We start from the raw sequence: 23,944 nt of genomic DNA on the forward strand, positions 1-23,944 counted from the left end.
CCTACAACACTGCGGAATGAGGATCCAACTGGCTGAAAGTGAGGTAATAGTTTGTAATAGGTCAGAGTTCTAAAAAAGCACTTATACACCTTACAAGTCCAAATAAAAAGAAAAAAAGGACACATTTCATACATGTTGGGCTTTCTCACCAGAACGGTACGATAATTAACTCCACACCAGGACCCCTACCACACTAAGCCTTACTCATCGTCAATTATATGCTGCAGCAAAGATTTACCAAGCGACATCTAAACTTCAGTACAATAGGAAACTTGATTCTTAAAACTTTATACACACAAAATATAAAATTACTTTTCTAGGATGGGGGTAGGGGAGCGGGATTCTCCTTCATGATACTTGGACTGAAAAACTAGTTTTCAGAGACTGCCACAAATATTATTCACAGTTTCTTGCTGTCAGGCTTTTTCAGCTACATCAACGTAGTACACAACAATACTGTTAAGTCCAATAACTACATCAGATGGACATTCTCAGGAATGAGAGAAAACTAGTGACGAAAAATACCCGAAAGGCCTCCTCCTAAAGATGTCTCCATTTTTACAGGGTTGCAGTTTGTCTATGTTACACGTTAATGCGATCTCAAAATAGCAGCAGGAGAAAAATTCCAAACCTTATCTCCTGTCCAAGTGATCCAAGTAACATAAGCATCCACTTACCAGAAATAACATGAGAAACAAGGCTTTTGTTACAAAGACAGCAGTGAACCACACCTTCCCACACCAAAATATGGTCAACCAGGGATTTTGGCCATGCAAACTGCTGGTCAGCAGAAAATTAAGCATGCTAATGGACAAACATTAATTCCAATCATATATTTAAAATGATCTCAAATACTACTAGTTAGCTACACTGAAAGCGCCTGTAAAAAATGTAGTGAAAAAATGAAACAAAACATTAGTGATCACTGCAGCACTTAGAGTGATACTAGTCTTAAGTGATGAATCACCTCAGAGAAAATACATTAGATGGGACTTTGAAACAAAAAGTTAACATTAAAAGGTGCACCTGAATATTACAGACTAAATTTACAAAACCTACAATAAGGTAAAATATATATCTTTTGAATATTCAGCAGCTTTTTTTTAAATTTGTTTTTATTTTTTGAGAGGCTCATGAAATTTTAAAAAGGGACCACTAACTAATCTCAACCATGCTTCACAAAACAATAATGGCTATTTTATATTGCAGTTACCAACGTAATGCAATTAGTGCTTAAAAAATAATCTACACTTTTTTCTTTTTTTTCCTTTTTAAACAGAGACCTTTGGAGGAAATACGGTTGTTCAAAAGCTTCTCGAAAAAGAAAGATTACCTGAATATTAAGTTATCACAGATCAAGTGTTGTGTTTAAAAGCTTTGCAGACAGGAATATTACAATCTTCAGGTCTCAGGACATTTAAAATGAGAAAGTTACGTGTTTGGTTTGTTGGTTTTTTTTAAATCCACTTTCTAACCAAAGCAAATAAAGAGTACTCAACTTCTCACTATCTATTTACAATTCTTAGCCTACAGTCTGAAATGACAAGACAAATTCTCTTTTAAAACTGCAGCATTAAAGGGTAGGCACACCATTCTTCTGCTGCACGATTGTCACCCACTTAAACATACAGATACAAAATATTTAGGTTAGTAAAATGAGCACTCCACTTACACTACAGTGAAAAGTTTCATAAAACTCAACTCATGTTGCTTAAATAAAGACAACTGCAAAAAGGTTAAACCTCTCTGAACAGTAAAACTATGCGTTGCATTTTTTTTTAAAACTTGCAGCAAACTTTCTACCATAACCTCCAACAGCAGATGAAACCACGTGTTTAACTGCACCTTTATTGCAATCACCAGCTAAACTGGAGTGTATTGCAGAGTTTATATACTGCTACTGAGCTTTAACTGCTTTAAATGCTAAGATGACGACTAGATAGCTAAGAGGAATCAGGATTTTGAGTGCTAAAATATATTAAGGAAACAAAACAAACAAAAAAGTATACTCAGGGCCAAAAGCCCAATCCTTTTCAAGAATGAGCAGTGCATATTTAAAATGACAGCAATGGTGTGCCTAACCTTTGAAGATATTAAGTTCCTGGGGAGGGGAGAGGCTAACAGAGTCACCTGTTCCAGGACCCATCCAGCATCCCTGGGGCTATCTAGGCCATCCTCCCACGAACTTTTAGAAACCACTTTCAGTCACTGACATCCCTTAATGCTCTCACACAGAAACTCCAATGCTTCTTTTGGTTGTGCAAGTGGGAAAAAGTGATAATTCTATGTACTTTTTGCACAGCTTAAGACCAAATTATTTCTACCTGAAGAACCAGCAATTCTGATTTGGTCAAATTGTAGTAAGTCCAGTAAGCTCTACCTAGTTACTGACCACTCCTGCAGAAAGTATCAAAGATAAAAGTTCTGTACAAAACTTATCCTGGATCTCCATATAATGATAAAGATATCACCGTAGTGAAAAAGACCGGCTTTGTGGTTTACGGAGTGCTTTTATGGTGTTTAAATGCTTTCTCTAGCATGTGCTAAACCACTATCAAAATAGGTTAAATAAAAACAAACAAAAAAACGCAGGACTGAGATTATTTCCTGCTACTGGCAACTGTAGTATTTAAAAAGGAAACACCCATTCACTGGGTGTTCGACCCTGACAGTATTACAGCTAGATATGATGCAGAGCCTGAATTAAATCAGGCTACCAGTGTTTTACTTCTTCCCTGAACATTAACAAGCTCCTTCACTAATGTGGATATTTGGGCAGACTACTGAGGTTGTAACGTTTGAGATCACTGTTTTGCTTTTGTTTTTTTTTGTGGGTTTTTTCTTTCTTTCTTTTTTTTTTTTTTTTGCAAGATCACAGTAGTTTGTTACACATACCCCCCTTCCCCAGATTAGAGTCATTTAAACTAGTTGTTGGAACCACGTAGTTTAGTAAACTCAGAATCAAGTCTGTAAAAAGCGTAAAGGTCACAAAGAACCATAGTTCCGTTAAAATGAGGCATACCCTAATAACATCATTTAGTGTACCCTGACTGCTCCTGACCATGAGAAGCTTGTCTTCCGTGAGATAAGGCTACATCCTCAAGCAGGTGAGTCTAAATATCACCCTTCAAAAGTATCAAACAAAATTACAGCGAAGGTAGTGTTACAAAGTAATTAACCAAAGTATTCTGAAGGTAGTGTATGTAAGTTTCCCCTCCCCTCCCCTCCCCTCCGGGTGAGCACTAAGCAGACAGTAAATAGTAAGTTCAATTTAGAAGAGAAAATAGCGGAGAGCCTAAGTAGACCCAATTGATTATCCATCTAATATACAAACGTCTGAGTTCAAGAGAGGTACCATCCCTAAATGACTTGATTTAGCTTAAATCTTTCAATCAACTGGATCAAAGAAAAGAAGGAGGAAAGAAAAAAAAAAAAAGAAAGACTTCTGAAACATTTTGAAGAATGACAGTCCGATTCTCAATCGAAAAAGCCTGGTTTTAAGAGAGAATCAGTTTAACAAAGTGGACTTTTTACTATAAAGGCAAATATGAAAAAAAATCCAGCAACAGAAGTTCAGGCAGGCTCTACAGGCAAGGTGTCCACTTCCACAGATCTGCATTCTTTGTGAGGTAACTCAACTCTCTACCACAGAGAAACATGCAAAAGGCAAAAGAAAAAAAAAAAAAAGGAAAAAAGGCGGGGGGGCAGTTAGTGGACAGGTGAAGGAGGGGGAACTGCACCATACCAGGCTAGAAAAATTTACAAGTGTGACATTCAGAGCACACCTTTCACCTGTGTCCACACAAGTCTATGTTAAACTGCAAAGGAAAGAGTGTTGCAGTAAACAGAGGAATCAGGTGCGCTCAATGGTGGCTGAACTATGCAGTAGTGCTCACCCAGTTTGCAAAGTAATTGGCACTCTACAACATCCCTACTCATCTTTCAATTCATTTGCACTTTGTGCTGCTTCTCCCTGGGGATCTAATTCAATCTTTACTGAAACATCCTGCCCCTCCGACCTCATTAATTTCATTTTTTTCTTTGGAGGGTTTTTCAAAGTGCCCAGCCTCTCTTTAACTTTGTACTCCAGTGTACTGTGGGGGATCCCATAAATACTCTGAGCTTTGGAAACACTCATTTTCCCGCTCATAACCACAGAAATTGCTTCCTCCAGTATCTCACTGTTGTACTGTCTGTATCTCCCTCTTTTCTTCCTAGGTTGCTTGGAGCCAGGATCTCCCTCTTGATCTGAGGTGGGATATGGCTGTCCAGAGGTAGACTGCTCAGCATCTGAGCCCCAGGAATCTGGTCCAGCATCCAGCAAACTTCTCCTGTTTTGTTTTGGAAGGATAGCCCTTAACTTTTTGCTAAGCGCGCTCTCCGTTTGTGAACCCATTACCAAAGAGCTATAGCTGTACTGGTCACCAGTGCGGGACTCCCATGAAAGGTCCATGCCTCGAACTTGTGGTATCTTTAAATCCACAGGAGACGAATGGCTCACGTCCTTTTTCCCATCCTGTTTAGTTTGAAGTGCCATTTTTTGAAAGGCAGAGTTTTCTGTAAGAAAAGGAAGGTCACTGATGTTGCTGAGTGCACCATTTCCCCTGAATTTCATGTGGCTGAAATTGAATTCGTAGTGTGGTTTTGCCCAAGAAGCCTCCCTGGATAATATTAAGTGCTGTCCATGATTCTGTAGTCCAGATGGCCCATGGCTGGCAGCTGTAGAAAACTGGTTTCTGCTCAGCAGTTCTTCACTAATCTGGAGTGATCGAGCCAGCGGAACTTTAAGAGATGTGGAGTGGCCATAACCTTCCCTGGTTCCATCCTGCAAGCTTCTCGGAGGTCCCCCATCACCACTCTGTAGTCCCTCCGGATGGTGCTGGCTGGGTCTCCCAGGTCGCCTAATTGGATGGAAGGAAACTGATGTGAGCAGGACTTGCACAGGTAGGGAGGGATGGGTGAGGGGGCCACTCCTTTATTAGAAGGCCTTGCTTGGGTAACATCACTTTTTGTGTTATTTATTTTTCTCTAATTTTTTTATTTTTATCTTTTTTTTTTATTTACGTCTCAGCATCAGTCAGTTTTAAAACTTGTTCGCAAAAAAAGAGAAGCTTTTTGGGCAAAGAAAAAAGTGAAACCTGTTGGCTGGTCTCTGGTTGGGTTCACAAATTCTCGGAGTAGAAAAGACTTCGCGCAAGCGTCTGAAAATAGCACCTTAATTACAAAGTAATAGTCAATCTCCATGGATCTATACACAACTGTGTTACTGGTGTGACGTTACCACTAAACAAGAACAGTAATAAAAGAGTAAGCCAAAATGCAACATATTCACATGCAAATATGACTGCCACCTGCAGTATCTACACATAGGTGGAAACCTTGGACGGTATTTGTTTATATCATATTGAAGAATTGCTGCTCAAAATAAAAATGCTTAGCAGGCCTCAAAGATGCTGTTTGACTTTCATTAAGCATCAAACATGAAAGCTGGGATACTGCAGATCACAAAGGAAGACACTGCGTTACATTAGACTTACCAAATTGCTCTCTCAACAACTAGGTACACACATACATGTCCCTGATTCTCATTTGATACATGGCATGGCTCAAAAAAACAACCCCCTCTCCCTACAAGTTCAAACTGTAAGCTTTAGTCCAGATACAGAGTTAATAGCAGGAAAAAATGGTGTGTATTTTTTTATCATTTTCCTTTCATCTTACATGTTTTTTCTATGACACAAACTACTACTGCAGATAAACATACGTATTTTAATATTTTTCTTGCTTAGGCCCTTCTAATAACTGAGTCACACTGGCCAGCAAACTATACGGTTTCAAAAACCACCTCCAAACTTCTCCATATTCAAGATAGAAATTAATGAAGAGACTAGGAAGCAATTATATCTTGATGCCTTGGGACACTACACTGGTCTGAAGCCATCTAGACCAACCAGCCTTATTGCCGGATAGGATGAACACTATTGAAAAAGCTACATTATTCTTTTGACTGGCACATTTAGATTGAAAAAAGTCTTTCAAGTAAAAGCATGTCCACCGAAAGGACCTGACATGTAGCATGTAACACACACACAGTGCTTAATACAAACGCTGGTAACTCCCCTCCAGGATTTGATAGGTCTCAGTTGAAGTGGGTAACGAGTCAACATGAATTCAGAACAAAAACCAAAAGAAGTGAGTATGAGGTAGCTGTTTCAGGTAACTCTCAAACAACGTGCATGCTCTGCCACTTCTACAGCATGTACTAGCATTAGAGTGTGCACCAGTGTTTCTGCACCTAAATAAAAGTCACATTGGCAGCTAACTAGGAGACAGAGGGTCACCCGCAGTTTCCTTGATGCTGAACAGACTGCAGTCACCCTCCTTGACCACACACCTGCACAGGTAGCTGCAAGTGCCAGTATGCAACATATTTTCTTGATGCACAGAACTAATCAAGACAGCGCCAGATGCTGGCCCTGTCCTCCCCATGTGTTGGACTTTGGCCCTCACTTTATATGCAAACAAAGGACAAAGACTACACAGCCTTCGCAGCTTCTACTGTCTTCATAAGAAAATAAAACTTGAAATAACCTTTCCTGAATTGAAAGAGAAGGGCTGAAAGGGATGCTTTATGCTAAAGAATTTAAGAGTACTAAGGCTGAATGTTAAGCAAGGACTGAAGTATTTTATTACTAGAAATATTAAGAGGGAAATGTAATCTTGAAGAGGAAGACTAAGATACTAGTATTTTTCCAAAGACCGCTTAAAAAGTTAAATAGGTTGTTAGCAGTACGGGGGGGGGGGGGGGGGGGGTGCGCGCACACACACGCCTGGGATGGCATTAGTTTAAAAAAGTTTTCAGAGGCTATTGTTAGGCTAGATCCAGCAATTAAATGGTAATTTATTCCATGCACTCTTTCTGTACTTCACTAAACAGAAGATTACTTGTTCACAGTAGCTTCAAACTAAAATTCTTTCATCAACACCTGAAATCCCTCTTATTCCCAGCCAGCCTCTCCAGTACAGTTACCTCAATTCTAGCTAAGAGTCAAGGGTTGCTAAGCATATGTAAGCTATGACCATTAGAAATAGGAAACCTAGAAGTAGTTTTTTTGGTAGAACATTCTTTCACACCTTGAACTAATTAAGGCAAGAGTAGTACAGCACATATTTTTTTACAATCTTTTAAACTCCTTCAGTGCTACAATACAAATCACAAATCCAAGAAGCTGTATTTAAAGTTTTCTGAACTACCAGACTCCCCCCGCCCCTTTTCTTTTTTTAAGTTGTGATTTCTGCTAGGAAATATTAACAAAGACCATGCAGTGATTTAAGTCTAACTCAGCTTGGTTCATCATCCAAATTATTGCTACCCCTAAAATAAACTTTTTGGTTAGTTAACTTTCCCCTAAGGAAGGAAATCTAAATTATACTGCCAAGATCTCCACACATTTAATTGCCTGAACTCCCATCTCCACAGATATCACTTATCACTGAATCCAAGAAGCAGATAATGGAAAGATCCTTGGCTAAGTACTAAATTGGCCAAAATAACAGATATTAGGCTTCTTAACTGCAGGTTAAGCCTGTCTCAGCTTGCAACAACTCTTATTTGGCAGGTGGGATGAAGGTATTTGCCAAAGGTCCAACTTGAAATACACATTACTCCAAAGGGTTAAAACCAAAAATCAGTTGAAGTTAACAGGAGATAGACAACACAAGTTTTTAGTAAAAAACGGTTTAGAAGGTCATAATAAGTTGCTGTCTCTTACCCATTCCCTGGAGTACTGGAGCACCCTGGAGAATGACTCAGAGAGGTGCTGCCGGCACAAGGACTCTTCTTAGTGGATAAATCAAGCACTCCGTCTATAGAGATAAAAGAATGACTTGAGCATGTGAAGAAACAGGATCAGCCACGTTCTCCCCGATAAAACAAACCTTTTTGGATAAGATATTCAGCACATGAATTTATTTACTTTTTTTTTTTTTTTTTAAAGAAAAGAACAAAGCTTTGGATTTATTCACAATTTGGTTACAAGTAGCTTCGACATAGTCCTCAAGAGTCTCAAAAAATTTGGCAAAGTTAAAAGCACATCTCTGTTACAAGAGCCAGAGCAAACTAATCCTCAGAGGTCCCAAAATGAGACACACTCCAAATTCCTGAGATTTCGGAGGTTTTAAGACAGTACTTAAAAAATTCTTGATCCAGATCCATGGAGGAAAGGTCATGTTAGAATTTCATATTGGAAATTTGCTTTCAAGTGAAAGCACACACAGGCACACACAGTCAGGCACCATACCCAGTGGCTAGCTTCATCCCTTTCTCCATGTCTCTGACCAGCCCTTCCTGGCAAAGCTGTTATCTTTTTGTTATCTATGTTACCTCTCCATCCTGTCACTTGGACTCCCTCTCTCCTTCCATATACCAAAGTCTTTTTCCTACTAGTCTGCTTCTTCCATCCTCCCCTGGACACACGCTAATGGCACTTCTTCACATCGACCCAGGCTCCTCTGCAACCTCTTATGTAAACTGTGTGTTTCTAGACAACAGAAAAGGGAGAGCTTTTTGCTAGGAAAGCCTTGCTTCCACCTTACTGAAACAACTTGAAATTCTGGTCGTTTTAAATAAGGGCATCATTGCCATAGAAGCAGCACGGCCGTCTGAAATTCCTGGAAACTTTGAAACAAGGAATTTATGAGGCAAAGATAAATGAAACCTGTTGGCAAGGTAAACTACAGACATTTCAGAGCTACTTGCTCATTGTATTTAACTCAAGCAAACACCGCAAAAATGTATGAACAATATAAGATGGCTTTCGGATTGCTTTAAGTTCTCATTTGACATATGGAGAAAAAAGAAAACGATAAACAGTGAGCTAGAACTAACCTTTTATGGAAAGCTGTTCCACCCCCTGCATTTGGGAACACACCATAACCCAAACTTAAGCAAGCAGAGACTTCACGCTTCCTTTTGAACAGGGTGCTATCGAGGCACAAGATCCAGTAACTCATTCAAGCAGCTCCTTCTTTTCCAGAGGATATACTAAATAGCACAAACTGCTTCCAAAGAAGCTTCATCTGGGCTTCCTCCCTTGGAAGGGTCATCATGACCTAGGAGTCTTTGAGGACAAGCTGGACCCAGCCTCACACCCCACGGAGGTAGTTTCCCCTCAATCCTCCAGAACACAAATACACCAGAAAGCCCCACTGGCATTCTTTCAGGACGGCCTCTTAAATCGCTCATTAAGTCTGGCAAAATCCCTGTCTAGTTACGTTAATATAAATTGAAATAAAATACATCAGCTAATGGATTACTGCATAAGATAATATGCGCATGCTCTAATTCCCTAACAAGGGTTATGAACATTATAAGTTATCTTGAAGCTTCTTCACAAGCTTGGTAGCTAAAGAACAATTCATCCTCATTCTACACATCTACAAATACATATATGCTTTCTTTCTCGGCATGCAATTCTCTCATTAAAAAAGCAGAAGCAAAACTGAGTCTCTCTCTCTCTCTCAGGGAAGAACTTCATAAATGTTAAACTGTTTTATCATTATAAATACATATGTAACAGACACTAGTTAATTACATTTATTATAAAATTAGCTACAAAGAAAAGTCTATCAGCCAAATAAATGTATAGGTCCTCTTAAAAAAAAGTCTTACCATACAACTTTCTTTGCAATATTTTAACTGAAGTGATGAGACGATTTGCAGTAAGTGATACGAATGGTAACTTTACAGATGTCCAAGCTGTATATTGTTGGACACAAAATTAACCTTCTTACACTCATGTTTATGGAGTCTTTTGTAACAACAAAGAATAAAAAGATACGCACAATACTATATTAGCTGGCACACTTTTTTTTTTTTTTTTTAAAAGCATCTTTTCTACTTGAGGATGTACAGCCTACCTTGTACTTGATAAAATGATTTCAGGCACTTAGTAACACATTTCTAAAGAAGGGTAAAAGGGCTAATTTTAACCCCATCAGTAAGATACTCTGATGATAACCTCTATTCCACACTTTCAGAAAAAGAAACATTCACATACCATAATCTCTTGCAGAATTTGCTTGTTAAAAACTGTTTTTGATAGAAAGCAAGGTTTCCCATTTAAAACAAGCCTTGCAACACTGTTACAAGTTATTCATCTGTGCTCTGCAGAACAAGTCTATTTTTAAGGTAGAAAAAAGACATTTCTTGTAAATGCATAAACAGGGAAGCTATTGTACAATTCATGGGTATCATTTTTACAGCCTTCACAAGGCTGTCACAGAATTAGTATTTTTTTTTTTTTAAAAGATACTGCTTTCACACTATGACCAGAAATAAAATAAATCAATCAGTTCTTCAGTGAGATTATATATTGATCTTCAGAACAACAGACATTATAATTTTCATGACCACATGACCTTGCCTTATCAGCAAGTGTACAGTCTATTTGGCAGACTATTTCTTGCAGCTCCCAGCAGCAACAGCATACTTGTCTCCAGAGTCTGGAACATATCCAGCCCTTTTGCCCTTCTTCAGGAAAACACTCATGTCTATGAGCCTATGTTCTTTCAACAAGTCTCTCCACTACCAGCCATATCAAACTAGTCATCATTTTCCTGTAACGATATCTACCACTTTTCCACTTTACATTTTAGGTAAAGGTGTAAACTCTGAATTGTCTGTCTGCACGACAAGAATGCACTAATGGATCGCAATAGGATGCAAGACACTTTGGTAACGGTCCTACCTTGTTCACTAGGTTCTGACTGAGACTTTCTGACAGTAAGGTCCAGAGGTGAGTCTTGGTCAGCCATGAGAAGTTTGCTGAGCACAGGGTTCTGAGCAGTTGCAGCCGTGGGAGAGGAGGCGACCAGAGATGCTTTCAGCAGGCTTTGGTTCTTTGTGCTATTGGGCTGGCTGGAGTCCTGAGTAGAGCTATTTTTTGAGGTATATTCAGCAGCAAACTGTCGGATCATTCGCTGCATGATCTCACGGGCCACTAGGGGAATATTGGGGTCAGAGACCCTAGGACTGTCTGCAAACATTAGAGATTTTTTTTAAGGTTGCACTTTAAGTAAAACAGCTTTTATATTAAAATCATTGTTTACTTAAAAAAAATCCAGAAGAAAAAAAAGCCAGAGATAAATTAGTTTCCGTAGAAGATGTACTTTAGCCTTAGGATACTTGAACAAAAAGCATTACTAATTCTAATATAACCTCCCCAAAATAAGAGTTTCCTATGCAATATACACAGTCTCATACTTTGCTTCAAATATGTCCAACCAGACCTTTATGAGGGGTGGAAGTGTAAAGGAAAGCTAGACCCATGAAGAAAAGTACCAAGGAAAGAAAATCATTACAAAAAGTAGAACAGATTATTCATGGAAGAACTGAGCAACTTACCTGCAATTTTTTTTTTGGGGGGGTGGGGGGTGGGGGGGGAAGGAGGGAAGGGTTGAGGAGGGAAGGGTTGGGGAGGGGTTGAAGCAGTGCCCTACAAAATTACCTGGAAATAAAGCTCAATAATTCTGATCCACACACTTCAAACATATTTTACCTTAAAGATAAAGAGTTCAAGTGTCTTCCATCCCACTCTATCTATTCCTTTTGTCATTTCTGTCATTACAATCAATGCAGCATCAACTACAACCCAAAGAACTTTCAGATATACAAAAACAACCAAGGGGTGCCAAATTGAAAGTAATTCTATTTCTAAAACAGTTACTAAACCTATTGGTAAGAAATGTGAAATGGAATCAGTTTATTCATAATAAAGAGAGTATAAATACAACGGTATTTGAGGATATGGGCAAGAAAAATATATAAATACAAATCACTGTTTTACACAAGTAGTGATTTGCAATGTCAGAGCAAATCTGACACCACTCCTGAACCACAGGAGCTAAGTCCTGCCACTCCACCTCAAACACTGCTTGTGTTCTCTGGCCAAATCAGGTAACAAATCAAAAAGGCTCCAGAAATGGCTATAAAGGTTTGATTTCTTTTGTCTTCTACTGCACAATTTCCTCTGAATCTTTCTCCAGAAATAGCAAATCTTTCAAAACAGCTCTCCAGAAGGAACAATAGCAAAGTGCTTACCTCCTCTTAAAAAAAAAAAAAAAAAAAAAAAAAATTGCCCAGGCTGAAACGTAATCTATCAAGACTGAACTATTAGCAGTATTAGCAAAACCATTTGTGGGACATTTCAGTGCTAGATTTGCCTTTTACTGCCATTTTTGACAAAAACAGACCAATGGGACTGATCTGCTTTAGAGGTATCTGTAAAGGATGACTGACATGAAGGTTTGACCGTGGAGCTGCCCACAAACCAGACAGGAGCAGTAAGCAGTTACTACGTTTTTTTATGAGCAGCCATATTGAGCTCTAAATAAATATATATCAAGCCCAACTTCCTTCCTGTGAAGTACAGCTTTCTAAATCTAAAACCTTATAAAGTGACCATGTGCAATCTTATACTAGTATAGTAGCTGTAAATTGAGAGGTTTATGTAAATACTCAGTCATTTTCCTGTAAAATCTACAGGATGTTTTATTGTTGCTAAGCACATGGCACACCCAAATTGTAAGAAACCCCCAAGAGATGAGCCATGTGTAAATTTAAGTATGGCTCCTATTCCCGATTTCTTCCCAAACAGTCCATGAGGACAGAAGCATTAACAGGGAAGAAGCGAGAAGGCTTTTTTCAGCTAGGATGAGATTGCTTCTCTTTTCTAAGCTCTCTGCTAGAGCCTGTTGAAGGACATGTGAAAGGCACAAGGAAAGCCCAGAGAATTAAACTCTGAGGCACAAACCAATGGCCTTCTCCCACTGCTGCCAACTACTTGACATGTGCCGGTAATGCGTACATGTGGTGCTGAGAGGAACACAGAGCTCCCTGGTAACTATGTTTTCTGAAGAGTCAGGCTTTTTCTGTGCCTGTACTGAGTATCTGCCATGCACATTCACATGTGTAATTCAATAATGCTTACAGCTGGACATATTTCCAAATTCGGGAAGAAAAAATCATATATACCCACAGCCATAAGCCTTTATAATCTGTAACTTTAAAGACATAGCACAGAGTGACTACTCTTTTTCCAGTGCTGCTCAAGACAAACTTGCTACACAAAACTGAAATTTCAAGTAGAAGAGTAGCTACCTACCATGTTAAAGGCTTCTTACTTAACATAAAGCATGAATTTCAAATGCTAAGAACTAAAGATGTTCAAAAGCAAGTGCAAAATACTTGCTGGTGACTCCGCAGCACCACTTGAAGTCAACCAGATGTTTATTTTGACATTGCTTGTCTATTTGTTTAAAAAAATAATAATTTAACTAAAGCAGAGATGATATCACAGAAGAAAAATACAGCAAATATTTATCAGCTATATATAAAATAGTACATGTGAGCTTTAAAACCTTAATATATCTTTTATGTATTTTACCTATACACAATCCCTAGAAAGGCAAAGGCAACCAAAAAAGGTATGATTTCATTAAACCATCATAAGAGGGTCCTATCCTGCCACAAGGTGAAAGTGCCAGAGAACTGGATACTACCACTCTGCTTTCACTAGAAAGTATGAATATTTGATAGAAGCATTACTGAATTTGAGTGCCATGGGCACAAAGCAGAAAGAAAGTACACAAGACTAATTTACAGTAAGCCTGTTCACAAAGTTTGCTGATATTGTTAATTATCTATGTATGTTAAGTACATGAGTGCATGTGCTTGACCTGCAACAGGCATCTGTTCACAGAACATCTGCATTTTCTCTGATCTGCTTGAGCTACAAAATACTGGTCTCAAATGTTACTGGCAGTGAGGATGGAAAGAAAAAGAACTGATCGCTGGCATGAAGCCAAGAGAGCCAAGTCTCTCTGGGCAGCATCAGAGCTTCAGAATACTGGCCATGCTTTGTGTCCTCTTTGGTATGATAGTGCCTGGGGATCTTATGGCAATCACGTAAGTTGGAACAACCCTTCGAATGATCTAAATACAGCCAAGCTTGACAACGATGCACTAAGGAATCAGAACTGACTTCCTTCCAGGCTCCTTACCCTCCCTTGTATTACTCTTGCGCCAAGCATAGCTTTGCTGGAGGAATGAAAGAAAGTGCATATTAAAAAAAAAAAAAAAAAAAGAAAAACACCTAACGATTCTTAGTCATCTGAAGTGATCTCATTACCCTCATTCTGTGTATTTGAGTATATCTGACCATGGACAGAGCGTTAAATCCATTATTAGCACACTATAACATCTGCCAATTTTTTCCCCCCTCAAAATTAGGAAACTATTCATTTCTCTAGAGACACACAAGAATCACATGTGAAATTTAAATTCAATGTTAAGCAGATAAGGCATTAAAAAAAATTTTAAGTGATGAAAAGGCAGTGATTTTTCCATCAGAAAATGTGAAAAAATGTCCAGTATATTTTTTCTAGATTTTTATTTTCTTAAATCACTCCTGGATTTAAAGAGAGAAGGGGGTAAATGGAAAAAACAAAAGGCAATCTCAACTTTAAAGGAAAAAAGCCTCTGAAAAGGGAGACTTGGAATAGAAGAATTATCTGAACTATCTGTAGTAATGCAATAACTATCTTTCATACCATCCTACACGCTTTATGCAATACATCACAATGTATAGTTTGTATTTATTCATTTAAGTCATAAAAGAAAGGCTAAAATACTGTTATCTACTTAAAACACCTTTAAATATTTTGGTCACTGGGAGGATGGGCTGAGGACTGGCTACAGCAGTTTCTAATTTGTTAAACTGAAGCCTTGCATTGTGCCCCCACAGACAGGTTGGAATTACTGATTTGGCAGATTTTCCTCACACATGGGCTAGGCTGATAAGTACAACATACTGTCATTCAGGATGCATTTGGAAGCAACCTCTGGATTGCTGTTTCTCAGATTGGTAGAATACAGTGAAATGAGTTTTGTGCCTTCTTAAGAGCACAGTTTAACTTGCATAACTCTCCAGCAGAGATTTACAAGATCATTTAATTATTATTAAAGTTCTCTGTATATTCTACAGTACAAATTTTCCAGTTCTTTTGCCGATCACTTTTCCTGTTCCCCATGTATAGCACTATTCCAGCAATATTTTATATTGTGGATTGTGGGAAAAGTCACTACAGACCACAGTCAGAAAGAGAAGAGTGTTGACCTTTAAGGAAAAGCTGCATTAGAATGGATGCCATTAAAAACAAAACAAAACAAAACAAACAAAAAACCCCCCAAAACCCTATCGACCAAAACAAAACACACCCCACACCATACCACCACTTCTGTTCTCCCCTGCCTCCAGACAGTCCGCTCACCTAACCATTGGTTTCAGAGGAACAGCTCTGCTCGGGAAGAATTGAGTAATCCCTCCAAAATTACAAGAGCACCAGTGCTATCATAGATAGTTTTGTTTTAGGGTTAAATGTGATGCACTCTCTTCCTCTCTCCCAAGCCCACACTGTTGTACTGATACATTGTTTGAGTGAATTGATATTCTTGATAAATATGCAAGACAACTGAAAAATACTGAACATACAATAACAACTTGAACATCCCATCTTTGAGATACCTGCATCGCATGCAAAAAAGACCAGTAAGAGATACCATCCTTCTCCCCCCCCCCCCCCCCCCCCCGGCCCGTTAAAACCAACCTTTTCTGTAAAAGACTGCATTGAGGAACTCTTCCGCTTGCCTCTCAAACCGAATGATTTTTGCTTGCTCTTGTCTAAGCAGAGCTTCTTGTCCAGCTTCCGAGGCTGGCTCATCCAGACTGACTAAGTGTTCCTGCAAAGATATTTAATATTTGTAAGTTCTTTCTGCCTGCAAAATTAAGAGTCCTAGGCATTACATATTTTAATACATTCAAAACTTTGTTAGACACCCAGCACAGAGTTAGAGCTATTTAAATCGTAACTTGAATTTTTGGCCTCTCCAGTACATTGTACTTTGCCCTGTTTTGTTGTCATAAATGTAATAGAAGACTAAAAGATTTGATAGCAGTACGAGAAACAAGAGCCTACCATAAAGGAAATGATTCAGATATTTTACCTTGCATTTTGGCCACAAATCTGACTCCTAACACTTGCTCTTCAGCTACTGCTTCTAGTTTTATAAGAAATAACTCCTGAGGACAAGATACAGAGAAAATTCCACTTACTCTACACAACATTCATGCAAACTGAGCAACAAACGGCTAGGCATTAGCAACAAACAGGTCCTCTGTCCAGAGCCTTAGCAGTAGCTACTTTTAAGTGAAATAAACTTAGGTTCACTGCCTGCGACACCTGTGATGAATTAAAGTTCCTTATATCTCTTATAGCTCAACTGAAGCAACTCAGTTATCTCAAAAATATTTCAAAACCAGTGTTTTAGCTAGGAAAATTAAATTGTGAGAGATGCCAGCTGCACATTTTAAATATAACCCAAGAACTAGAAGACTATGGTTACAAAAAATACAGAATCTAAATGTTTGAAAACACTTTTCTCCTTTTCTCTCTCTCTTTTCCCCCCTCCACCTTAATGTCTTGTTTCTGCTCAAGAGAATAATAACAATCCCCTTCCTGGCCCCTTCCCTCCCACTTTCATTTTAAGTAATATTAAAATTACTCGTATTTACCTACTGCAGGAAGGCATACGAAACCACTCTTTGAGTTTAGGGAGTGTTTTGTTTTGTTAACCTTTACATAGTATCAGTTACCATAATATCTAGGCTATCTTTGGCTTTTTTTTGGCCTCTGGCATACAAGCCAATTTCAGGTAAGTATTGTCATGAGGCAAAAAGGGAAGGAAACAGAATTGGTAATTCATTTATAATTCACAATAAATGCAAAAAAAGAAACCATTAAGTTTGTACCATCTCAACCTCAAGAGGTTTAATGGCATGAGGTTATATAACCAGCATATAGCAAGTTAACGAACACAGCAGTCACACGAACTATGTGCAAAGGGTAATACGAAATGCTGTGGACTCTGGCCTGTACAATATGGCCTCTGACCATAAGATTTCTAGTTTAACGGCTTCCAAAAAGTTTTCTCCATCAAAAGCAAAGGGGGATACTATCTCAGACAGGATATAAAGATAAAATAGTAGTTTATCCTAAAATCAAAAGATGAGACGCATGCAATCATAGAGGTAACAGGTGAATTAAACAAGATGTTTTTCTATGAAGGTAAGATTTTGAGGACGTAAAGTTGTAAGAGTCACAAAATTACTTCAGCTTTTTCCACACCAGACAGATTCCAAGCTTGCTCTCAAACCCGTTGGCTCTCGCAGGAGAGACCAGCACTTCTGAGATACTCTTTTAAAGAATATGAATTCGAACTCTCTGGTTAACTACAATCAAAGAGTTTGGTTCTGTACCAAAAATTATAACCGAATTTTCAAGACTTAAACACACAAGCATCAATATAGGATTTCAGAGTGAAAACTGGAAATTTTCATGTGGAAAATAAGCCAAACATTTTTGTAAAAGTTATTCTTCAGGTGAGACTTTACAGAACATACTTGCATTCTCTTTTTGAAATTGTGTTTTTGTACCTGACAAAATCTAATGCAAGATCCATCCTGAATCAAGATTATCGTAGTTCAGTGATCTTTATGCAAACTGATAAGCTGGGTTTTGCAATTAAGGAGACATTTGTGCAAACTAATAACATAACTAATCCAGGCACAACAAAAACATTAAGACATTGGAATATCTAAGCACGTACAGACAAAATGCTTTTTAAGTTTTACTTTAAGAGGAACCTCTGCAATTTTATGTGCAGGGATTTGGCTAGATAAGATCTATTAAATTTAATTAGCATCCTCTGGCTAATATCCCACAAGCCATGGCAAAAAGCTTACTTTCGATTCAAAGGACAGAATCCAGGAAGGAAATATCACCCCTTCAATCCGAACTGACATTTTGCCCTTTGACAGATTGTAACTACGAAAGAAGCCTAGAAGAACAGTAACCCCTGTCCCCAAGGTGATATATTTCACATTTTCCTAGTACTTTTTGCAACTAAGACATTACATAGCAAGAGTCAGAGCTTAGTGACTCCATGCAAAATGAGTTCAGTGGCAGCATGAGTCACCACAAACAAGCATACTCTACATTATTCATATAAAACGTCTGAAGAGTACAATTTAATCTACCTAGGCTAACACCAATTTCCTAAAGTGTATATCTTCTACATAGAGGAAAAAATGATGCAAATGGGATGAGGAAGACAAAACTAAGTGGCTTACGCTGGTGAATATCTGAATAAAGTATCATTTGATCTGCATTCAGGAGAAGCAGGGAAGGGTGAGAGAAGGACAGTGCTCAGTTCTTACCCCTCAAATTAAGGAATAAACATATCTTTACCTGTGTGAATCTTTATCAGTGTCCATTTTCAAAGTGTGAAGAAACACACAGTTATATAAGAAAAGTCATATTTAATCTTGTGCATAGGAAAAAAAATAAAAATCTTCAGCTGTTTCCCGACATCTTCAGTACAACACTGACTAGGTGAGACAAGTATACTGGAAAAATTTCTGCTTTAACTATTTTTTCATTTCTTTATTTCGTTATTGTGTCACAATTATTCCAGCAGTCTCTGCAGCTAGTTCGCCCCTAGAGGGAATGTTAACAAGTTTACACAGTACATATTTGATTGTGATTACTATTCAAAGCCTACCTCAAAAGTTTTTCTTGCTTTTTTACCATTTCTTCCCAGTAACTGTTTTTGGATCTGCTATCTTTGGTCTCATCCTCTCACTCTACAGTACTGAGTCATATCAAAGTTTTCGATCTCAACATGCAGGTAATAGGAACTGGAAATCATTATTAATACTTAGGTAGCATTGTCATTGGTTAGAAATAGCCTGAAAAAGTCAGTTATTTTTACATGCTATTTATAACACACCATTTGTTCTGTTCACTTTGCATTTCACATGAGAAGAGACTCAAATTCCTTCACTGAACATTCAGTATCCCTGGATTAAACAATAGTGCTTCAGGAGAAGCTTCCTGGAAGGACCAAAGAACTTTCTGTATATTAAGATATACAGCACAATAATGTAATTAAGTCAAAAAGTCTTAAAAAGACAGGGCCCAAGCCTTCAAAATACAAGGTCAATGCATGACCTTGAGAAACCACCTAATCTTGGACAGCCTGGCCTCATCAGCTGTAGGGATGGATCCTCATTTTGAGACCCTCCTTGTAGGTGACATTGATACAGCAGTTCTAAACCCAAAACTGCAGGTGTGGAGAGAAAGGTATGAGGTAGGATGTTTTCAGATAGACATGGCAACAGCAGCTTGAGGTTTAGGCCCCATTCCTACCTGCTTGGAGAAATGGAGGGAGGCAGCACCTCCGGCTGCCAGGCCAGCCCCCAGAACAGCGAGTAGGAAAGGAGTGTTTTGGCACTCCTAGGTTGTCTTCTCCAACATTTAAGATTTCTTAAGATTGTACACTCTTTTCAGCTTTTAGCCAATGGAAAGGAGAATAATCTACTAGCAGATAAAAATCTAAAGGAGAATAATCTAGAATAACACTATTATTTTCTGCAGACAAGCTGTGCAGTTATCAGGGACACCTTGCTTGTCTTCTTCCCTTCTCTTCCTCCTACCTTCAAGACTAGGTCAACCCAACTCCTTTAGCCTATCTTAAAGAAACCCAGAACACAACCTAGTCATTCTTGTTATTTCAATGCTATCCAGTTTGTTCACATCTTTTAAAAAAGATGCATCCAGCTGAGGCTTCACCAGCATTCAGGCAGAAGAATAATTTCCTCTCCATGTATTAAACAAACGCCTCTCTTGAAATATCCCCAAAAGAGTTTATTACTTTTGTGATGCTACCACCTTTCAGGCATCTTTAGCTCATGACGTGATAGAACATTTTTCTGTCTCTTCTATACAGTTTCTGTAACATATCAAGATCATTTTCAATTCTGAGCATTCCCTTCAAACAATCTGCAACCTTTCCCAGCTGAACAAACACACTTTTATATTTAAGAAATTATATTATTTCCTTATTAACCAAGATGACTGACAGTTTTAACTGATCCACAATTACTGAATATAATTATCTATGCTAGGAAAAAAAAATCAAAATCAATGGAAAAACAATATCCTTACATTCACATTTATGCACAAGCAAAACTGTTACCCAGCATTACTACTGAACATAGCTGGAGATTATCACAAACTGCCTCTTCAGGTTTTAACTTCAATATCAAATTATTTTAAAATCACCCAATATAAAATTGACAGTCTAAATGCCTGATTTTTTTTTAAGTGATGAAATCCATTAAAAATGTTTTAAAGCATCTTCCAGCGCACTTAAGATCACTGTACACAGTTTAAACACATTTTAAATCCATCAAAATCGTAAGAGTTCTGCAACTTCAACTCATTTTCAGATATTTCCTTCTCCATCTTAAATTATTCTAGGAGTTAACACTTTAATGATAGCAGTAGCTTCTCATCAGAATTATTCAGACACTTACCACAGTTCATTTTTCATTGTTTATGTTCCTTCACAGTGAAAGAATACCAGATTCAGAGGGTGCTATTATGACCTATCATAATGAAGTAATGGCATGATATTACTTTTAAGTTGCTTGTTTGTTTAAAGGAATTACAAGCTTTTAAAATATCCTAAGCATTTTAAAATTCGAAGCTACTCTGATATGATTCCTTCAAAGGTTCACATGCTGTACCCTACCATACTTCTTCATAATCTAAAAAAAGAAAAAAAGTTATTAGAGATCCTGACACTGGATCCAGGGCATTTTATAGTTCTTCAAAGACCAGACTCAACCTTCTGCCATCAGCAACACGAGACTCCAGAAAATGCTCCTAGGAGTCATTTTCTCTCTTGCTATATTTGTAGTTTAAATATATCTGTAAAATAGTTAATATGCTTAAGAGTATTATCCTTCTTGTTCTGCTCTGTTTTTTCCTTTTTATTTTTTATACATATAAATTGCTCTATGTAGCTTTAGACAATAGTCTTTTCTTCTACAGAGGAACATACTCAACTCTGAATACTTCTTTAAAGATTCCTTTCCATCTGCCCCCTCATTACCAGTGCTTTCTTCTGACCTTACCTACCTGCATCTTTTTCCAAAAAAATAACATCCTTAGCTAGGCACTGCACTCCAAGTATGAGCAAATTACACTAAATACTACCCGATTTTATGCAGACGTTCTAGATGGAGCCACAGATTCCCTCTGTAACAATAGCTTTGCTGGTTTACTTAACCAGCCACCCTGAAAAATTAAGTCCTATAATTAAGAAAAATAAATCAAGTACACTTGAATTTCAATTTGTCCAAATTCACAGGTCTTCTCTGCACTTCAAGATTTTTAGAAGGAAAAACATATAAAAGTTTGCAAACTACACTGTCTTAAATCTTTCTATGAAGGATGAAGACCATAAGGAATTGAGAGTTGTCACATTTTCAGATTATCCAAGTGAGAGTTCGTCATGTTTGATAACATAGAACATGATCTGTTTCCTCTCACTGTGAGATGGCTAGAGCCAAGAACTCTTTTGTCTTTCATGTCCATCAGTGTACATGCATTTCTGCATAAAGACATCTGTGTTAATAAGCTAGCAGTAGTTCTTTATATAGCTAGTTATTCTCTCTGATCACTGAAATGACTTCGATATAAATGAAAAATAAAATACGATGCAAGAAAAACAAATTTTAATTTCTGAAAGTTTTACATTATTGCATATAACCCTCTGGATGTGGGCAAAAATGTGTCTGGGGGATTTTATCTGCCTACTTTATATGTATTTTATCATCCCTTTCAAATGACATTTAATTCTGCTCCTCTATCAAAAACTGTCTTGTATTTTGACTGTCAAAAAAAATCCATGCATTTGCTTAGTATGCTCCATCCTCCAAGTCAGAACTACTGCAACAAATAAATTAATCTTTTCAGAATACTTCAACAGATGGTTCCCTGTCCTTTGAAGAATGCTTGTAATTGAATCTGATTGCTTGTAAAAGCAAGAATTAACATCACTGAATGGGGTAGGAGAGCAAGTGCAGGTTTTTCCTTAAACAGCTCTGCCAATAAACTAATTGTGACCTCCAACTTCCATCCTAGAGTCCAGAACTAAATTACAGGTCATTCATATGGGCAAACATAATCCAGGAAAAAGCTGAAGATTGTTTACTGCTTTTTATCTTGTCAAACCAAGTACATATATGTTGCTCAAAAGCAAGATCTAGTACACTGCTTAATTATTCCACTAACACAAGAGGGGAATTGGTAGAGATGTAGTCACTGGAAAAAAGGCCACAACTACACACAGTTATATGGTTTGTGGCCATCTTGCTCCCACTAGCTGTGATACCTGTTACACAGCTTTTAATTCTGTAACTCACCACTCTACAAGCACAAACCCAAGTCATCCCATATTGCCCACTTCTTAAGAAGGTAAAAGGATGCACATGAACAAAAACAAGAGTAGAAAAACAAACCACAGCAAGGAAGACAACACTGAAGGGAGGATGAGGCACAAAGCACAACTGCAACCACATTGTGTACTGGAACAGACAAATTACAGCAGCTACAGAAGCTTGAGCCTGAAACACCTTCAGAAGAGTTAAAGATAGCCCTACAGCTGTTGCAAGCAAGAGATTTCAAACCAAACCAGTACCATTCTTAATTAAATTCTGTCCGCCAGCTGAAGATCTAAATGCCAAATGAAATTATAAACTTTTGAAACAATTAAGTCTCAGAGGTTTTATTTCAAATTATGATGTTGTTAAATCCACAGTATTTGAAGACACCCCGAAAAGAGGGTAAGAAAAAGAAAAAGCAACGATTGATGCTGTATTGCAAGATAACGGCACCAGCAATGGTCAGCAGTGCAGCAGCTTGGTCTGCCCATACAGGAAAGGAAGCACTCCCACCTCACCTTCTCTTAGCGGACACAAGGAGTAGGACTCACTAGTCCTAAAAGGAGACATTCCTCCTTCTCTCAAAAAATCCACAACAGAACCAATGTAAGCAGAAGGGGGGGAGTGGGACACCAAAAACACACTTATGTACTCCAAAGAGGCCTCAGATAACCCAGTGGCAAGCACGAGGAGAATCAACAGGATTAAGAGTCACAAGTCTGATTTGAACAGACTGGTTCACTCCCCCTCTCTGCTCCCCTCCCAGAAATGCCAGTGATATCTGGCCATCCAGCAAACAGGCATGCATACAAAGCTCTCCTTGCCACCTCAGTTTACAAGTCAGCTGCAAGAAAAATGGCTTAAACAAGCATTTATGACTACTGAAATGGAAAGCAACAGAAATGGCTATGCAAGTCCATAGTGACTGACTAACTCAGCCTTTGCTAACTCACATTTGTCTCTGGCCCACTCAGTCTATAACTTCCTTCTCCCTCATCTAGCGCTTTTGACTAACAAAGCTGCAAGTCCCTGCTGCATCCTGTTTCATTCTGCATACGCAATCCTACAGTCTCTTTAGATCACTGACACCAAAGCGCCATGGAGCGCACCAGATGTGACCACATCTGCATCTTTTGCCCATTTAAAAACACCACACAGCACAATGGGTAACCATCTGAGGATCTTTAATGTAAATGCTAACCATCAATAGCATAAGGTATGCATCACTGGTTTTCAGTGATACTTATAATTATGGGCTACTATGCAAAACTAGAAAAAAAAAAGGCTAGCACAGTACATTCAAAATATAAACAGTGATATCTAAGCTTTTCACTAAAGGTTGTATAGGGGCTTGAAAAGACCAAGAGGACCATACCTAATCTGCACACTGCATAGTGGACATACAAGTCCTAGTTTTCATCTTCACCAACAGTCGCAGATTTTCAGAAGCTTTATTTTAGTTACTGTGGGCCTATAAGGACAACTGAAATGTAAGCAGTCTTTTTAGAGATCCTTATCTGCCAGCCTATGACCAG

At 38.2% G+C, this 23,944-nt stretch overlaps 1 protein-coding gene across 6 annotated transcripts in view; it reads right to left on the reverse strand.

The window, feature by feature from the left end:
- LCOR (ligand dependent nuclear receptor corepressor) overlaps positions 1–23,944 on the reverse strand; it is an 84,977-nt gene that overhangs the window by 25,394 nt on the left and 35,639 nt on the right. For 4 of the 6 annotated variants that reach the window (XM_064514112.1, XM_064514111.1, XM_064514115.1 and 1 more), the window contains 3 exons: positions 15,667–15,799; positions 10,749–11,036; positions 7,773–7,866 (listed from right to left, as the gene is read on the reverse strand). In XM_064514112.1, coding sequence (XP_064370182.1) covers positions 7,773–7,866; positions 10,749–11,036; positions 15,667–15,799 — 515 coding nt within the window. The other 2 variants (XM_064514114.1, XM_064514116.1) reach the window with 2 other exon arrangements.

This window comes from Dromaius novaehollandiae, chromosome 6, assembly GCF_036370855.1.
Source record: "Dromaius novaehollandiae isolate bDroNov1 chromosome 6, bDroNov1.hap1, whole genome shotgun sequence".
Taxonomy (NCBI): domain Eukaryota; kingdom Metazoa; phylum Chordata; class Aves; order Casuariiformes; family Dromaiidae; genus Dromaius; species Dromaius novaehollandiae.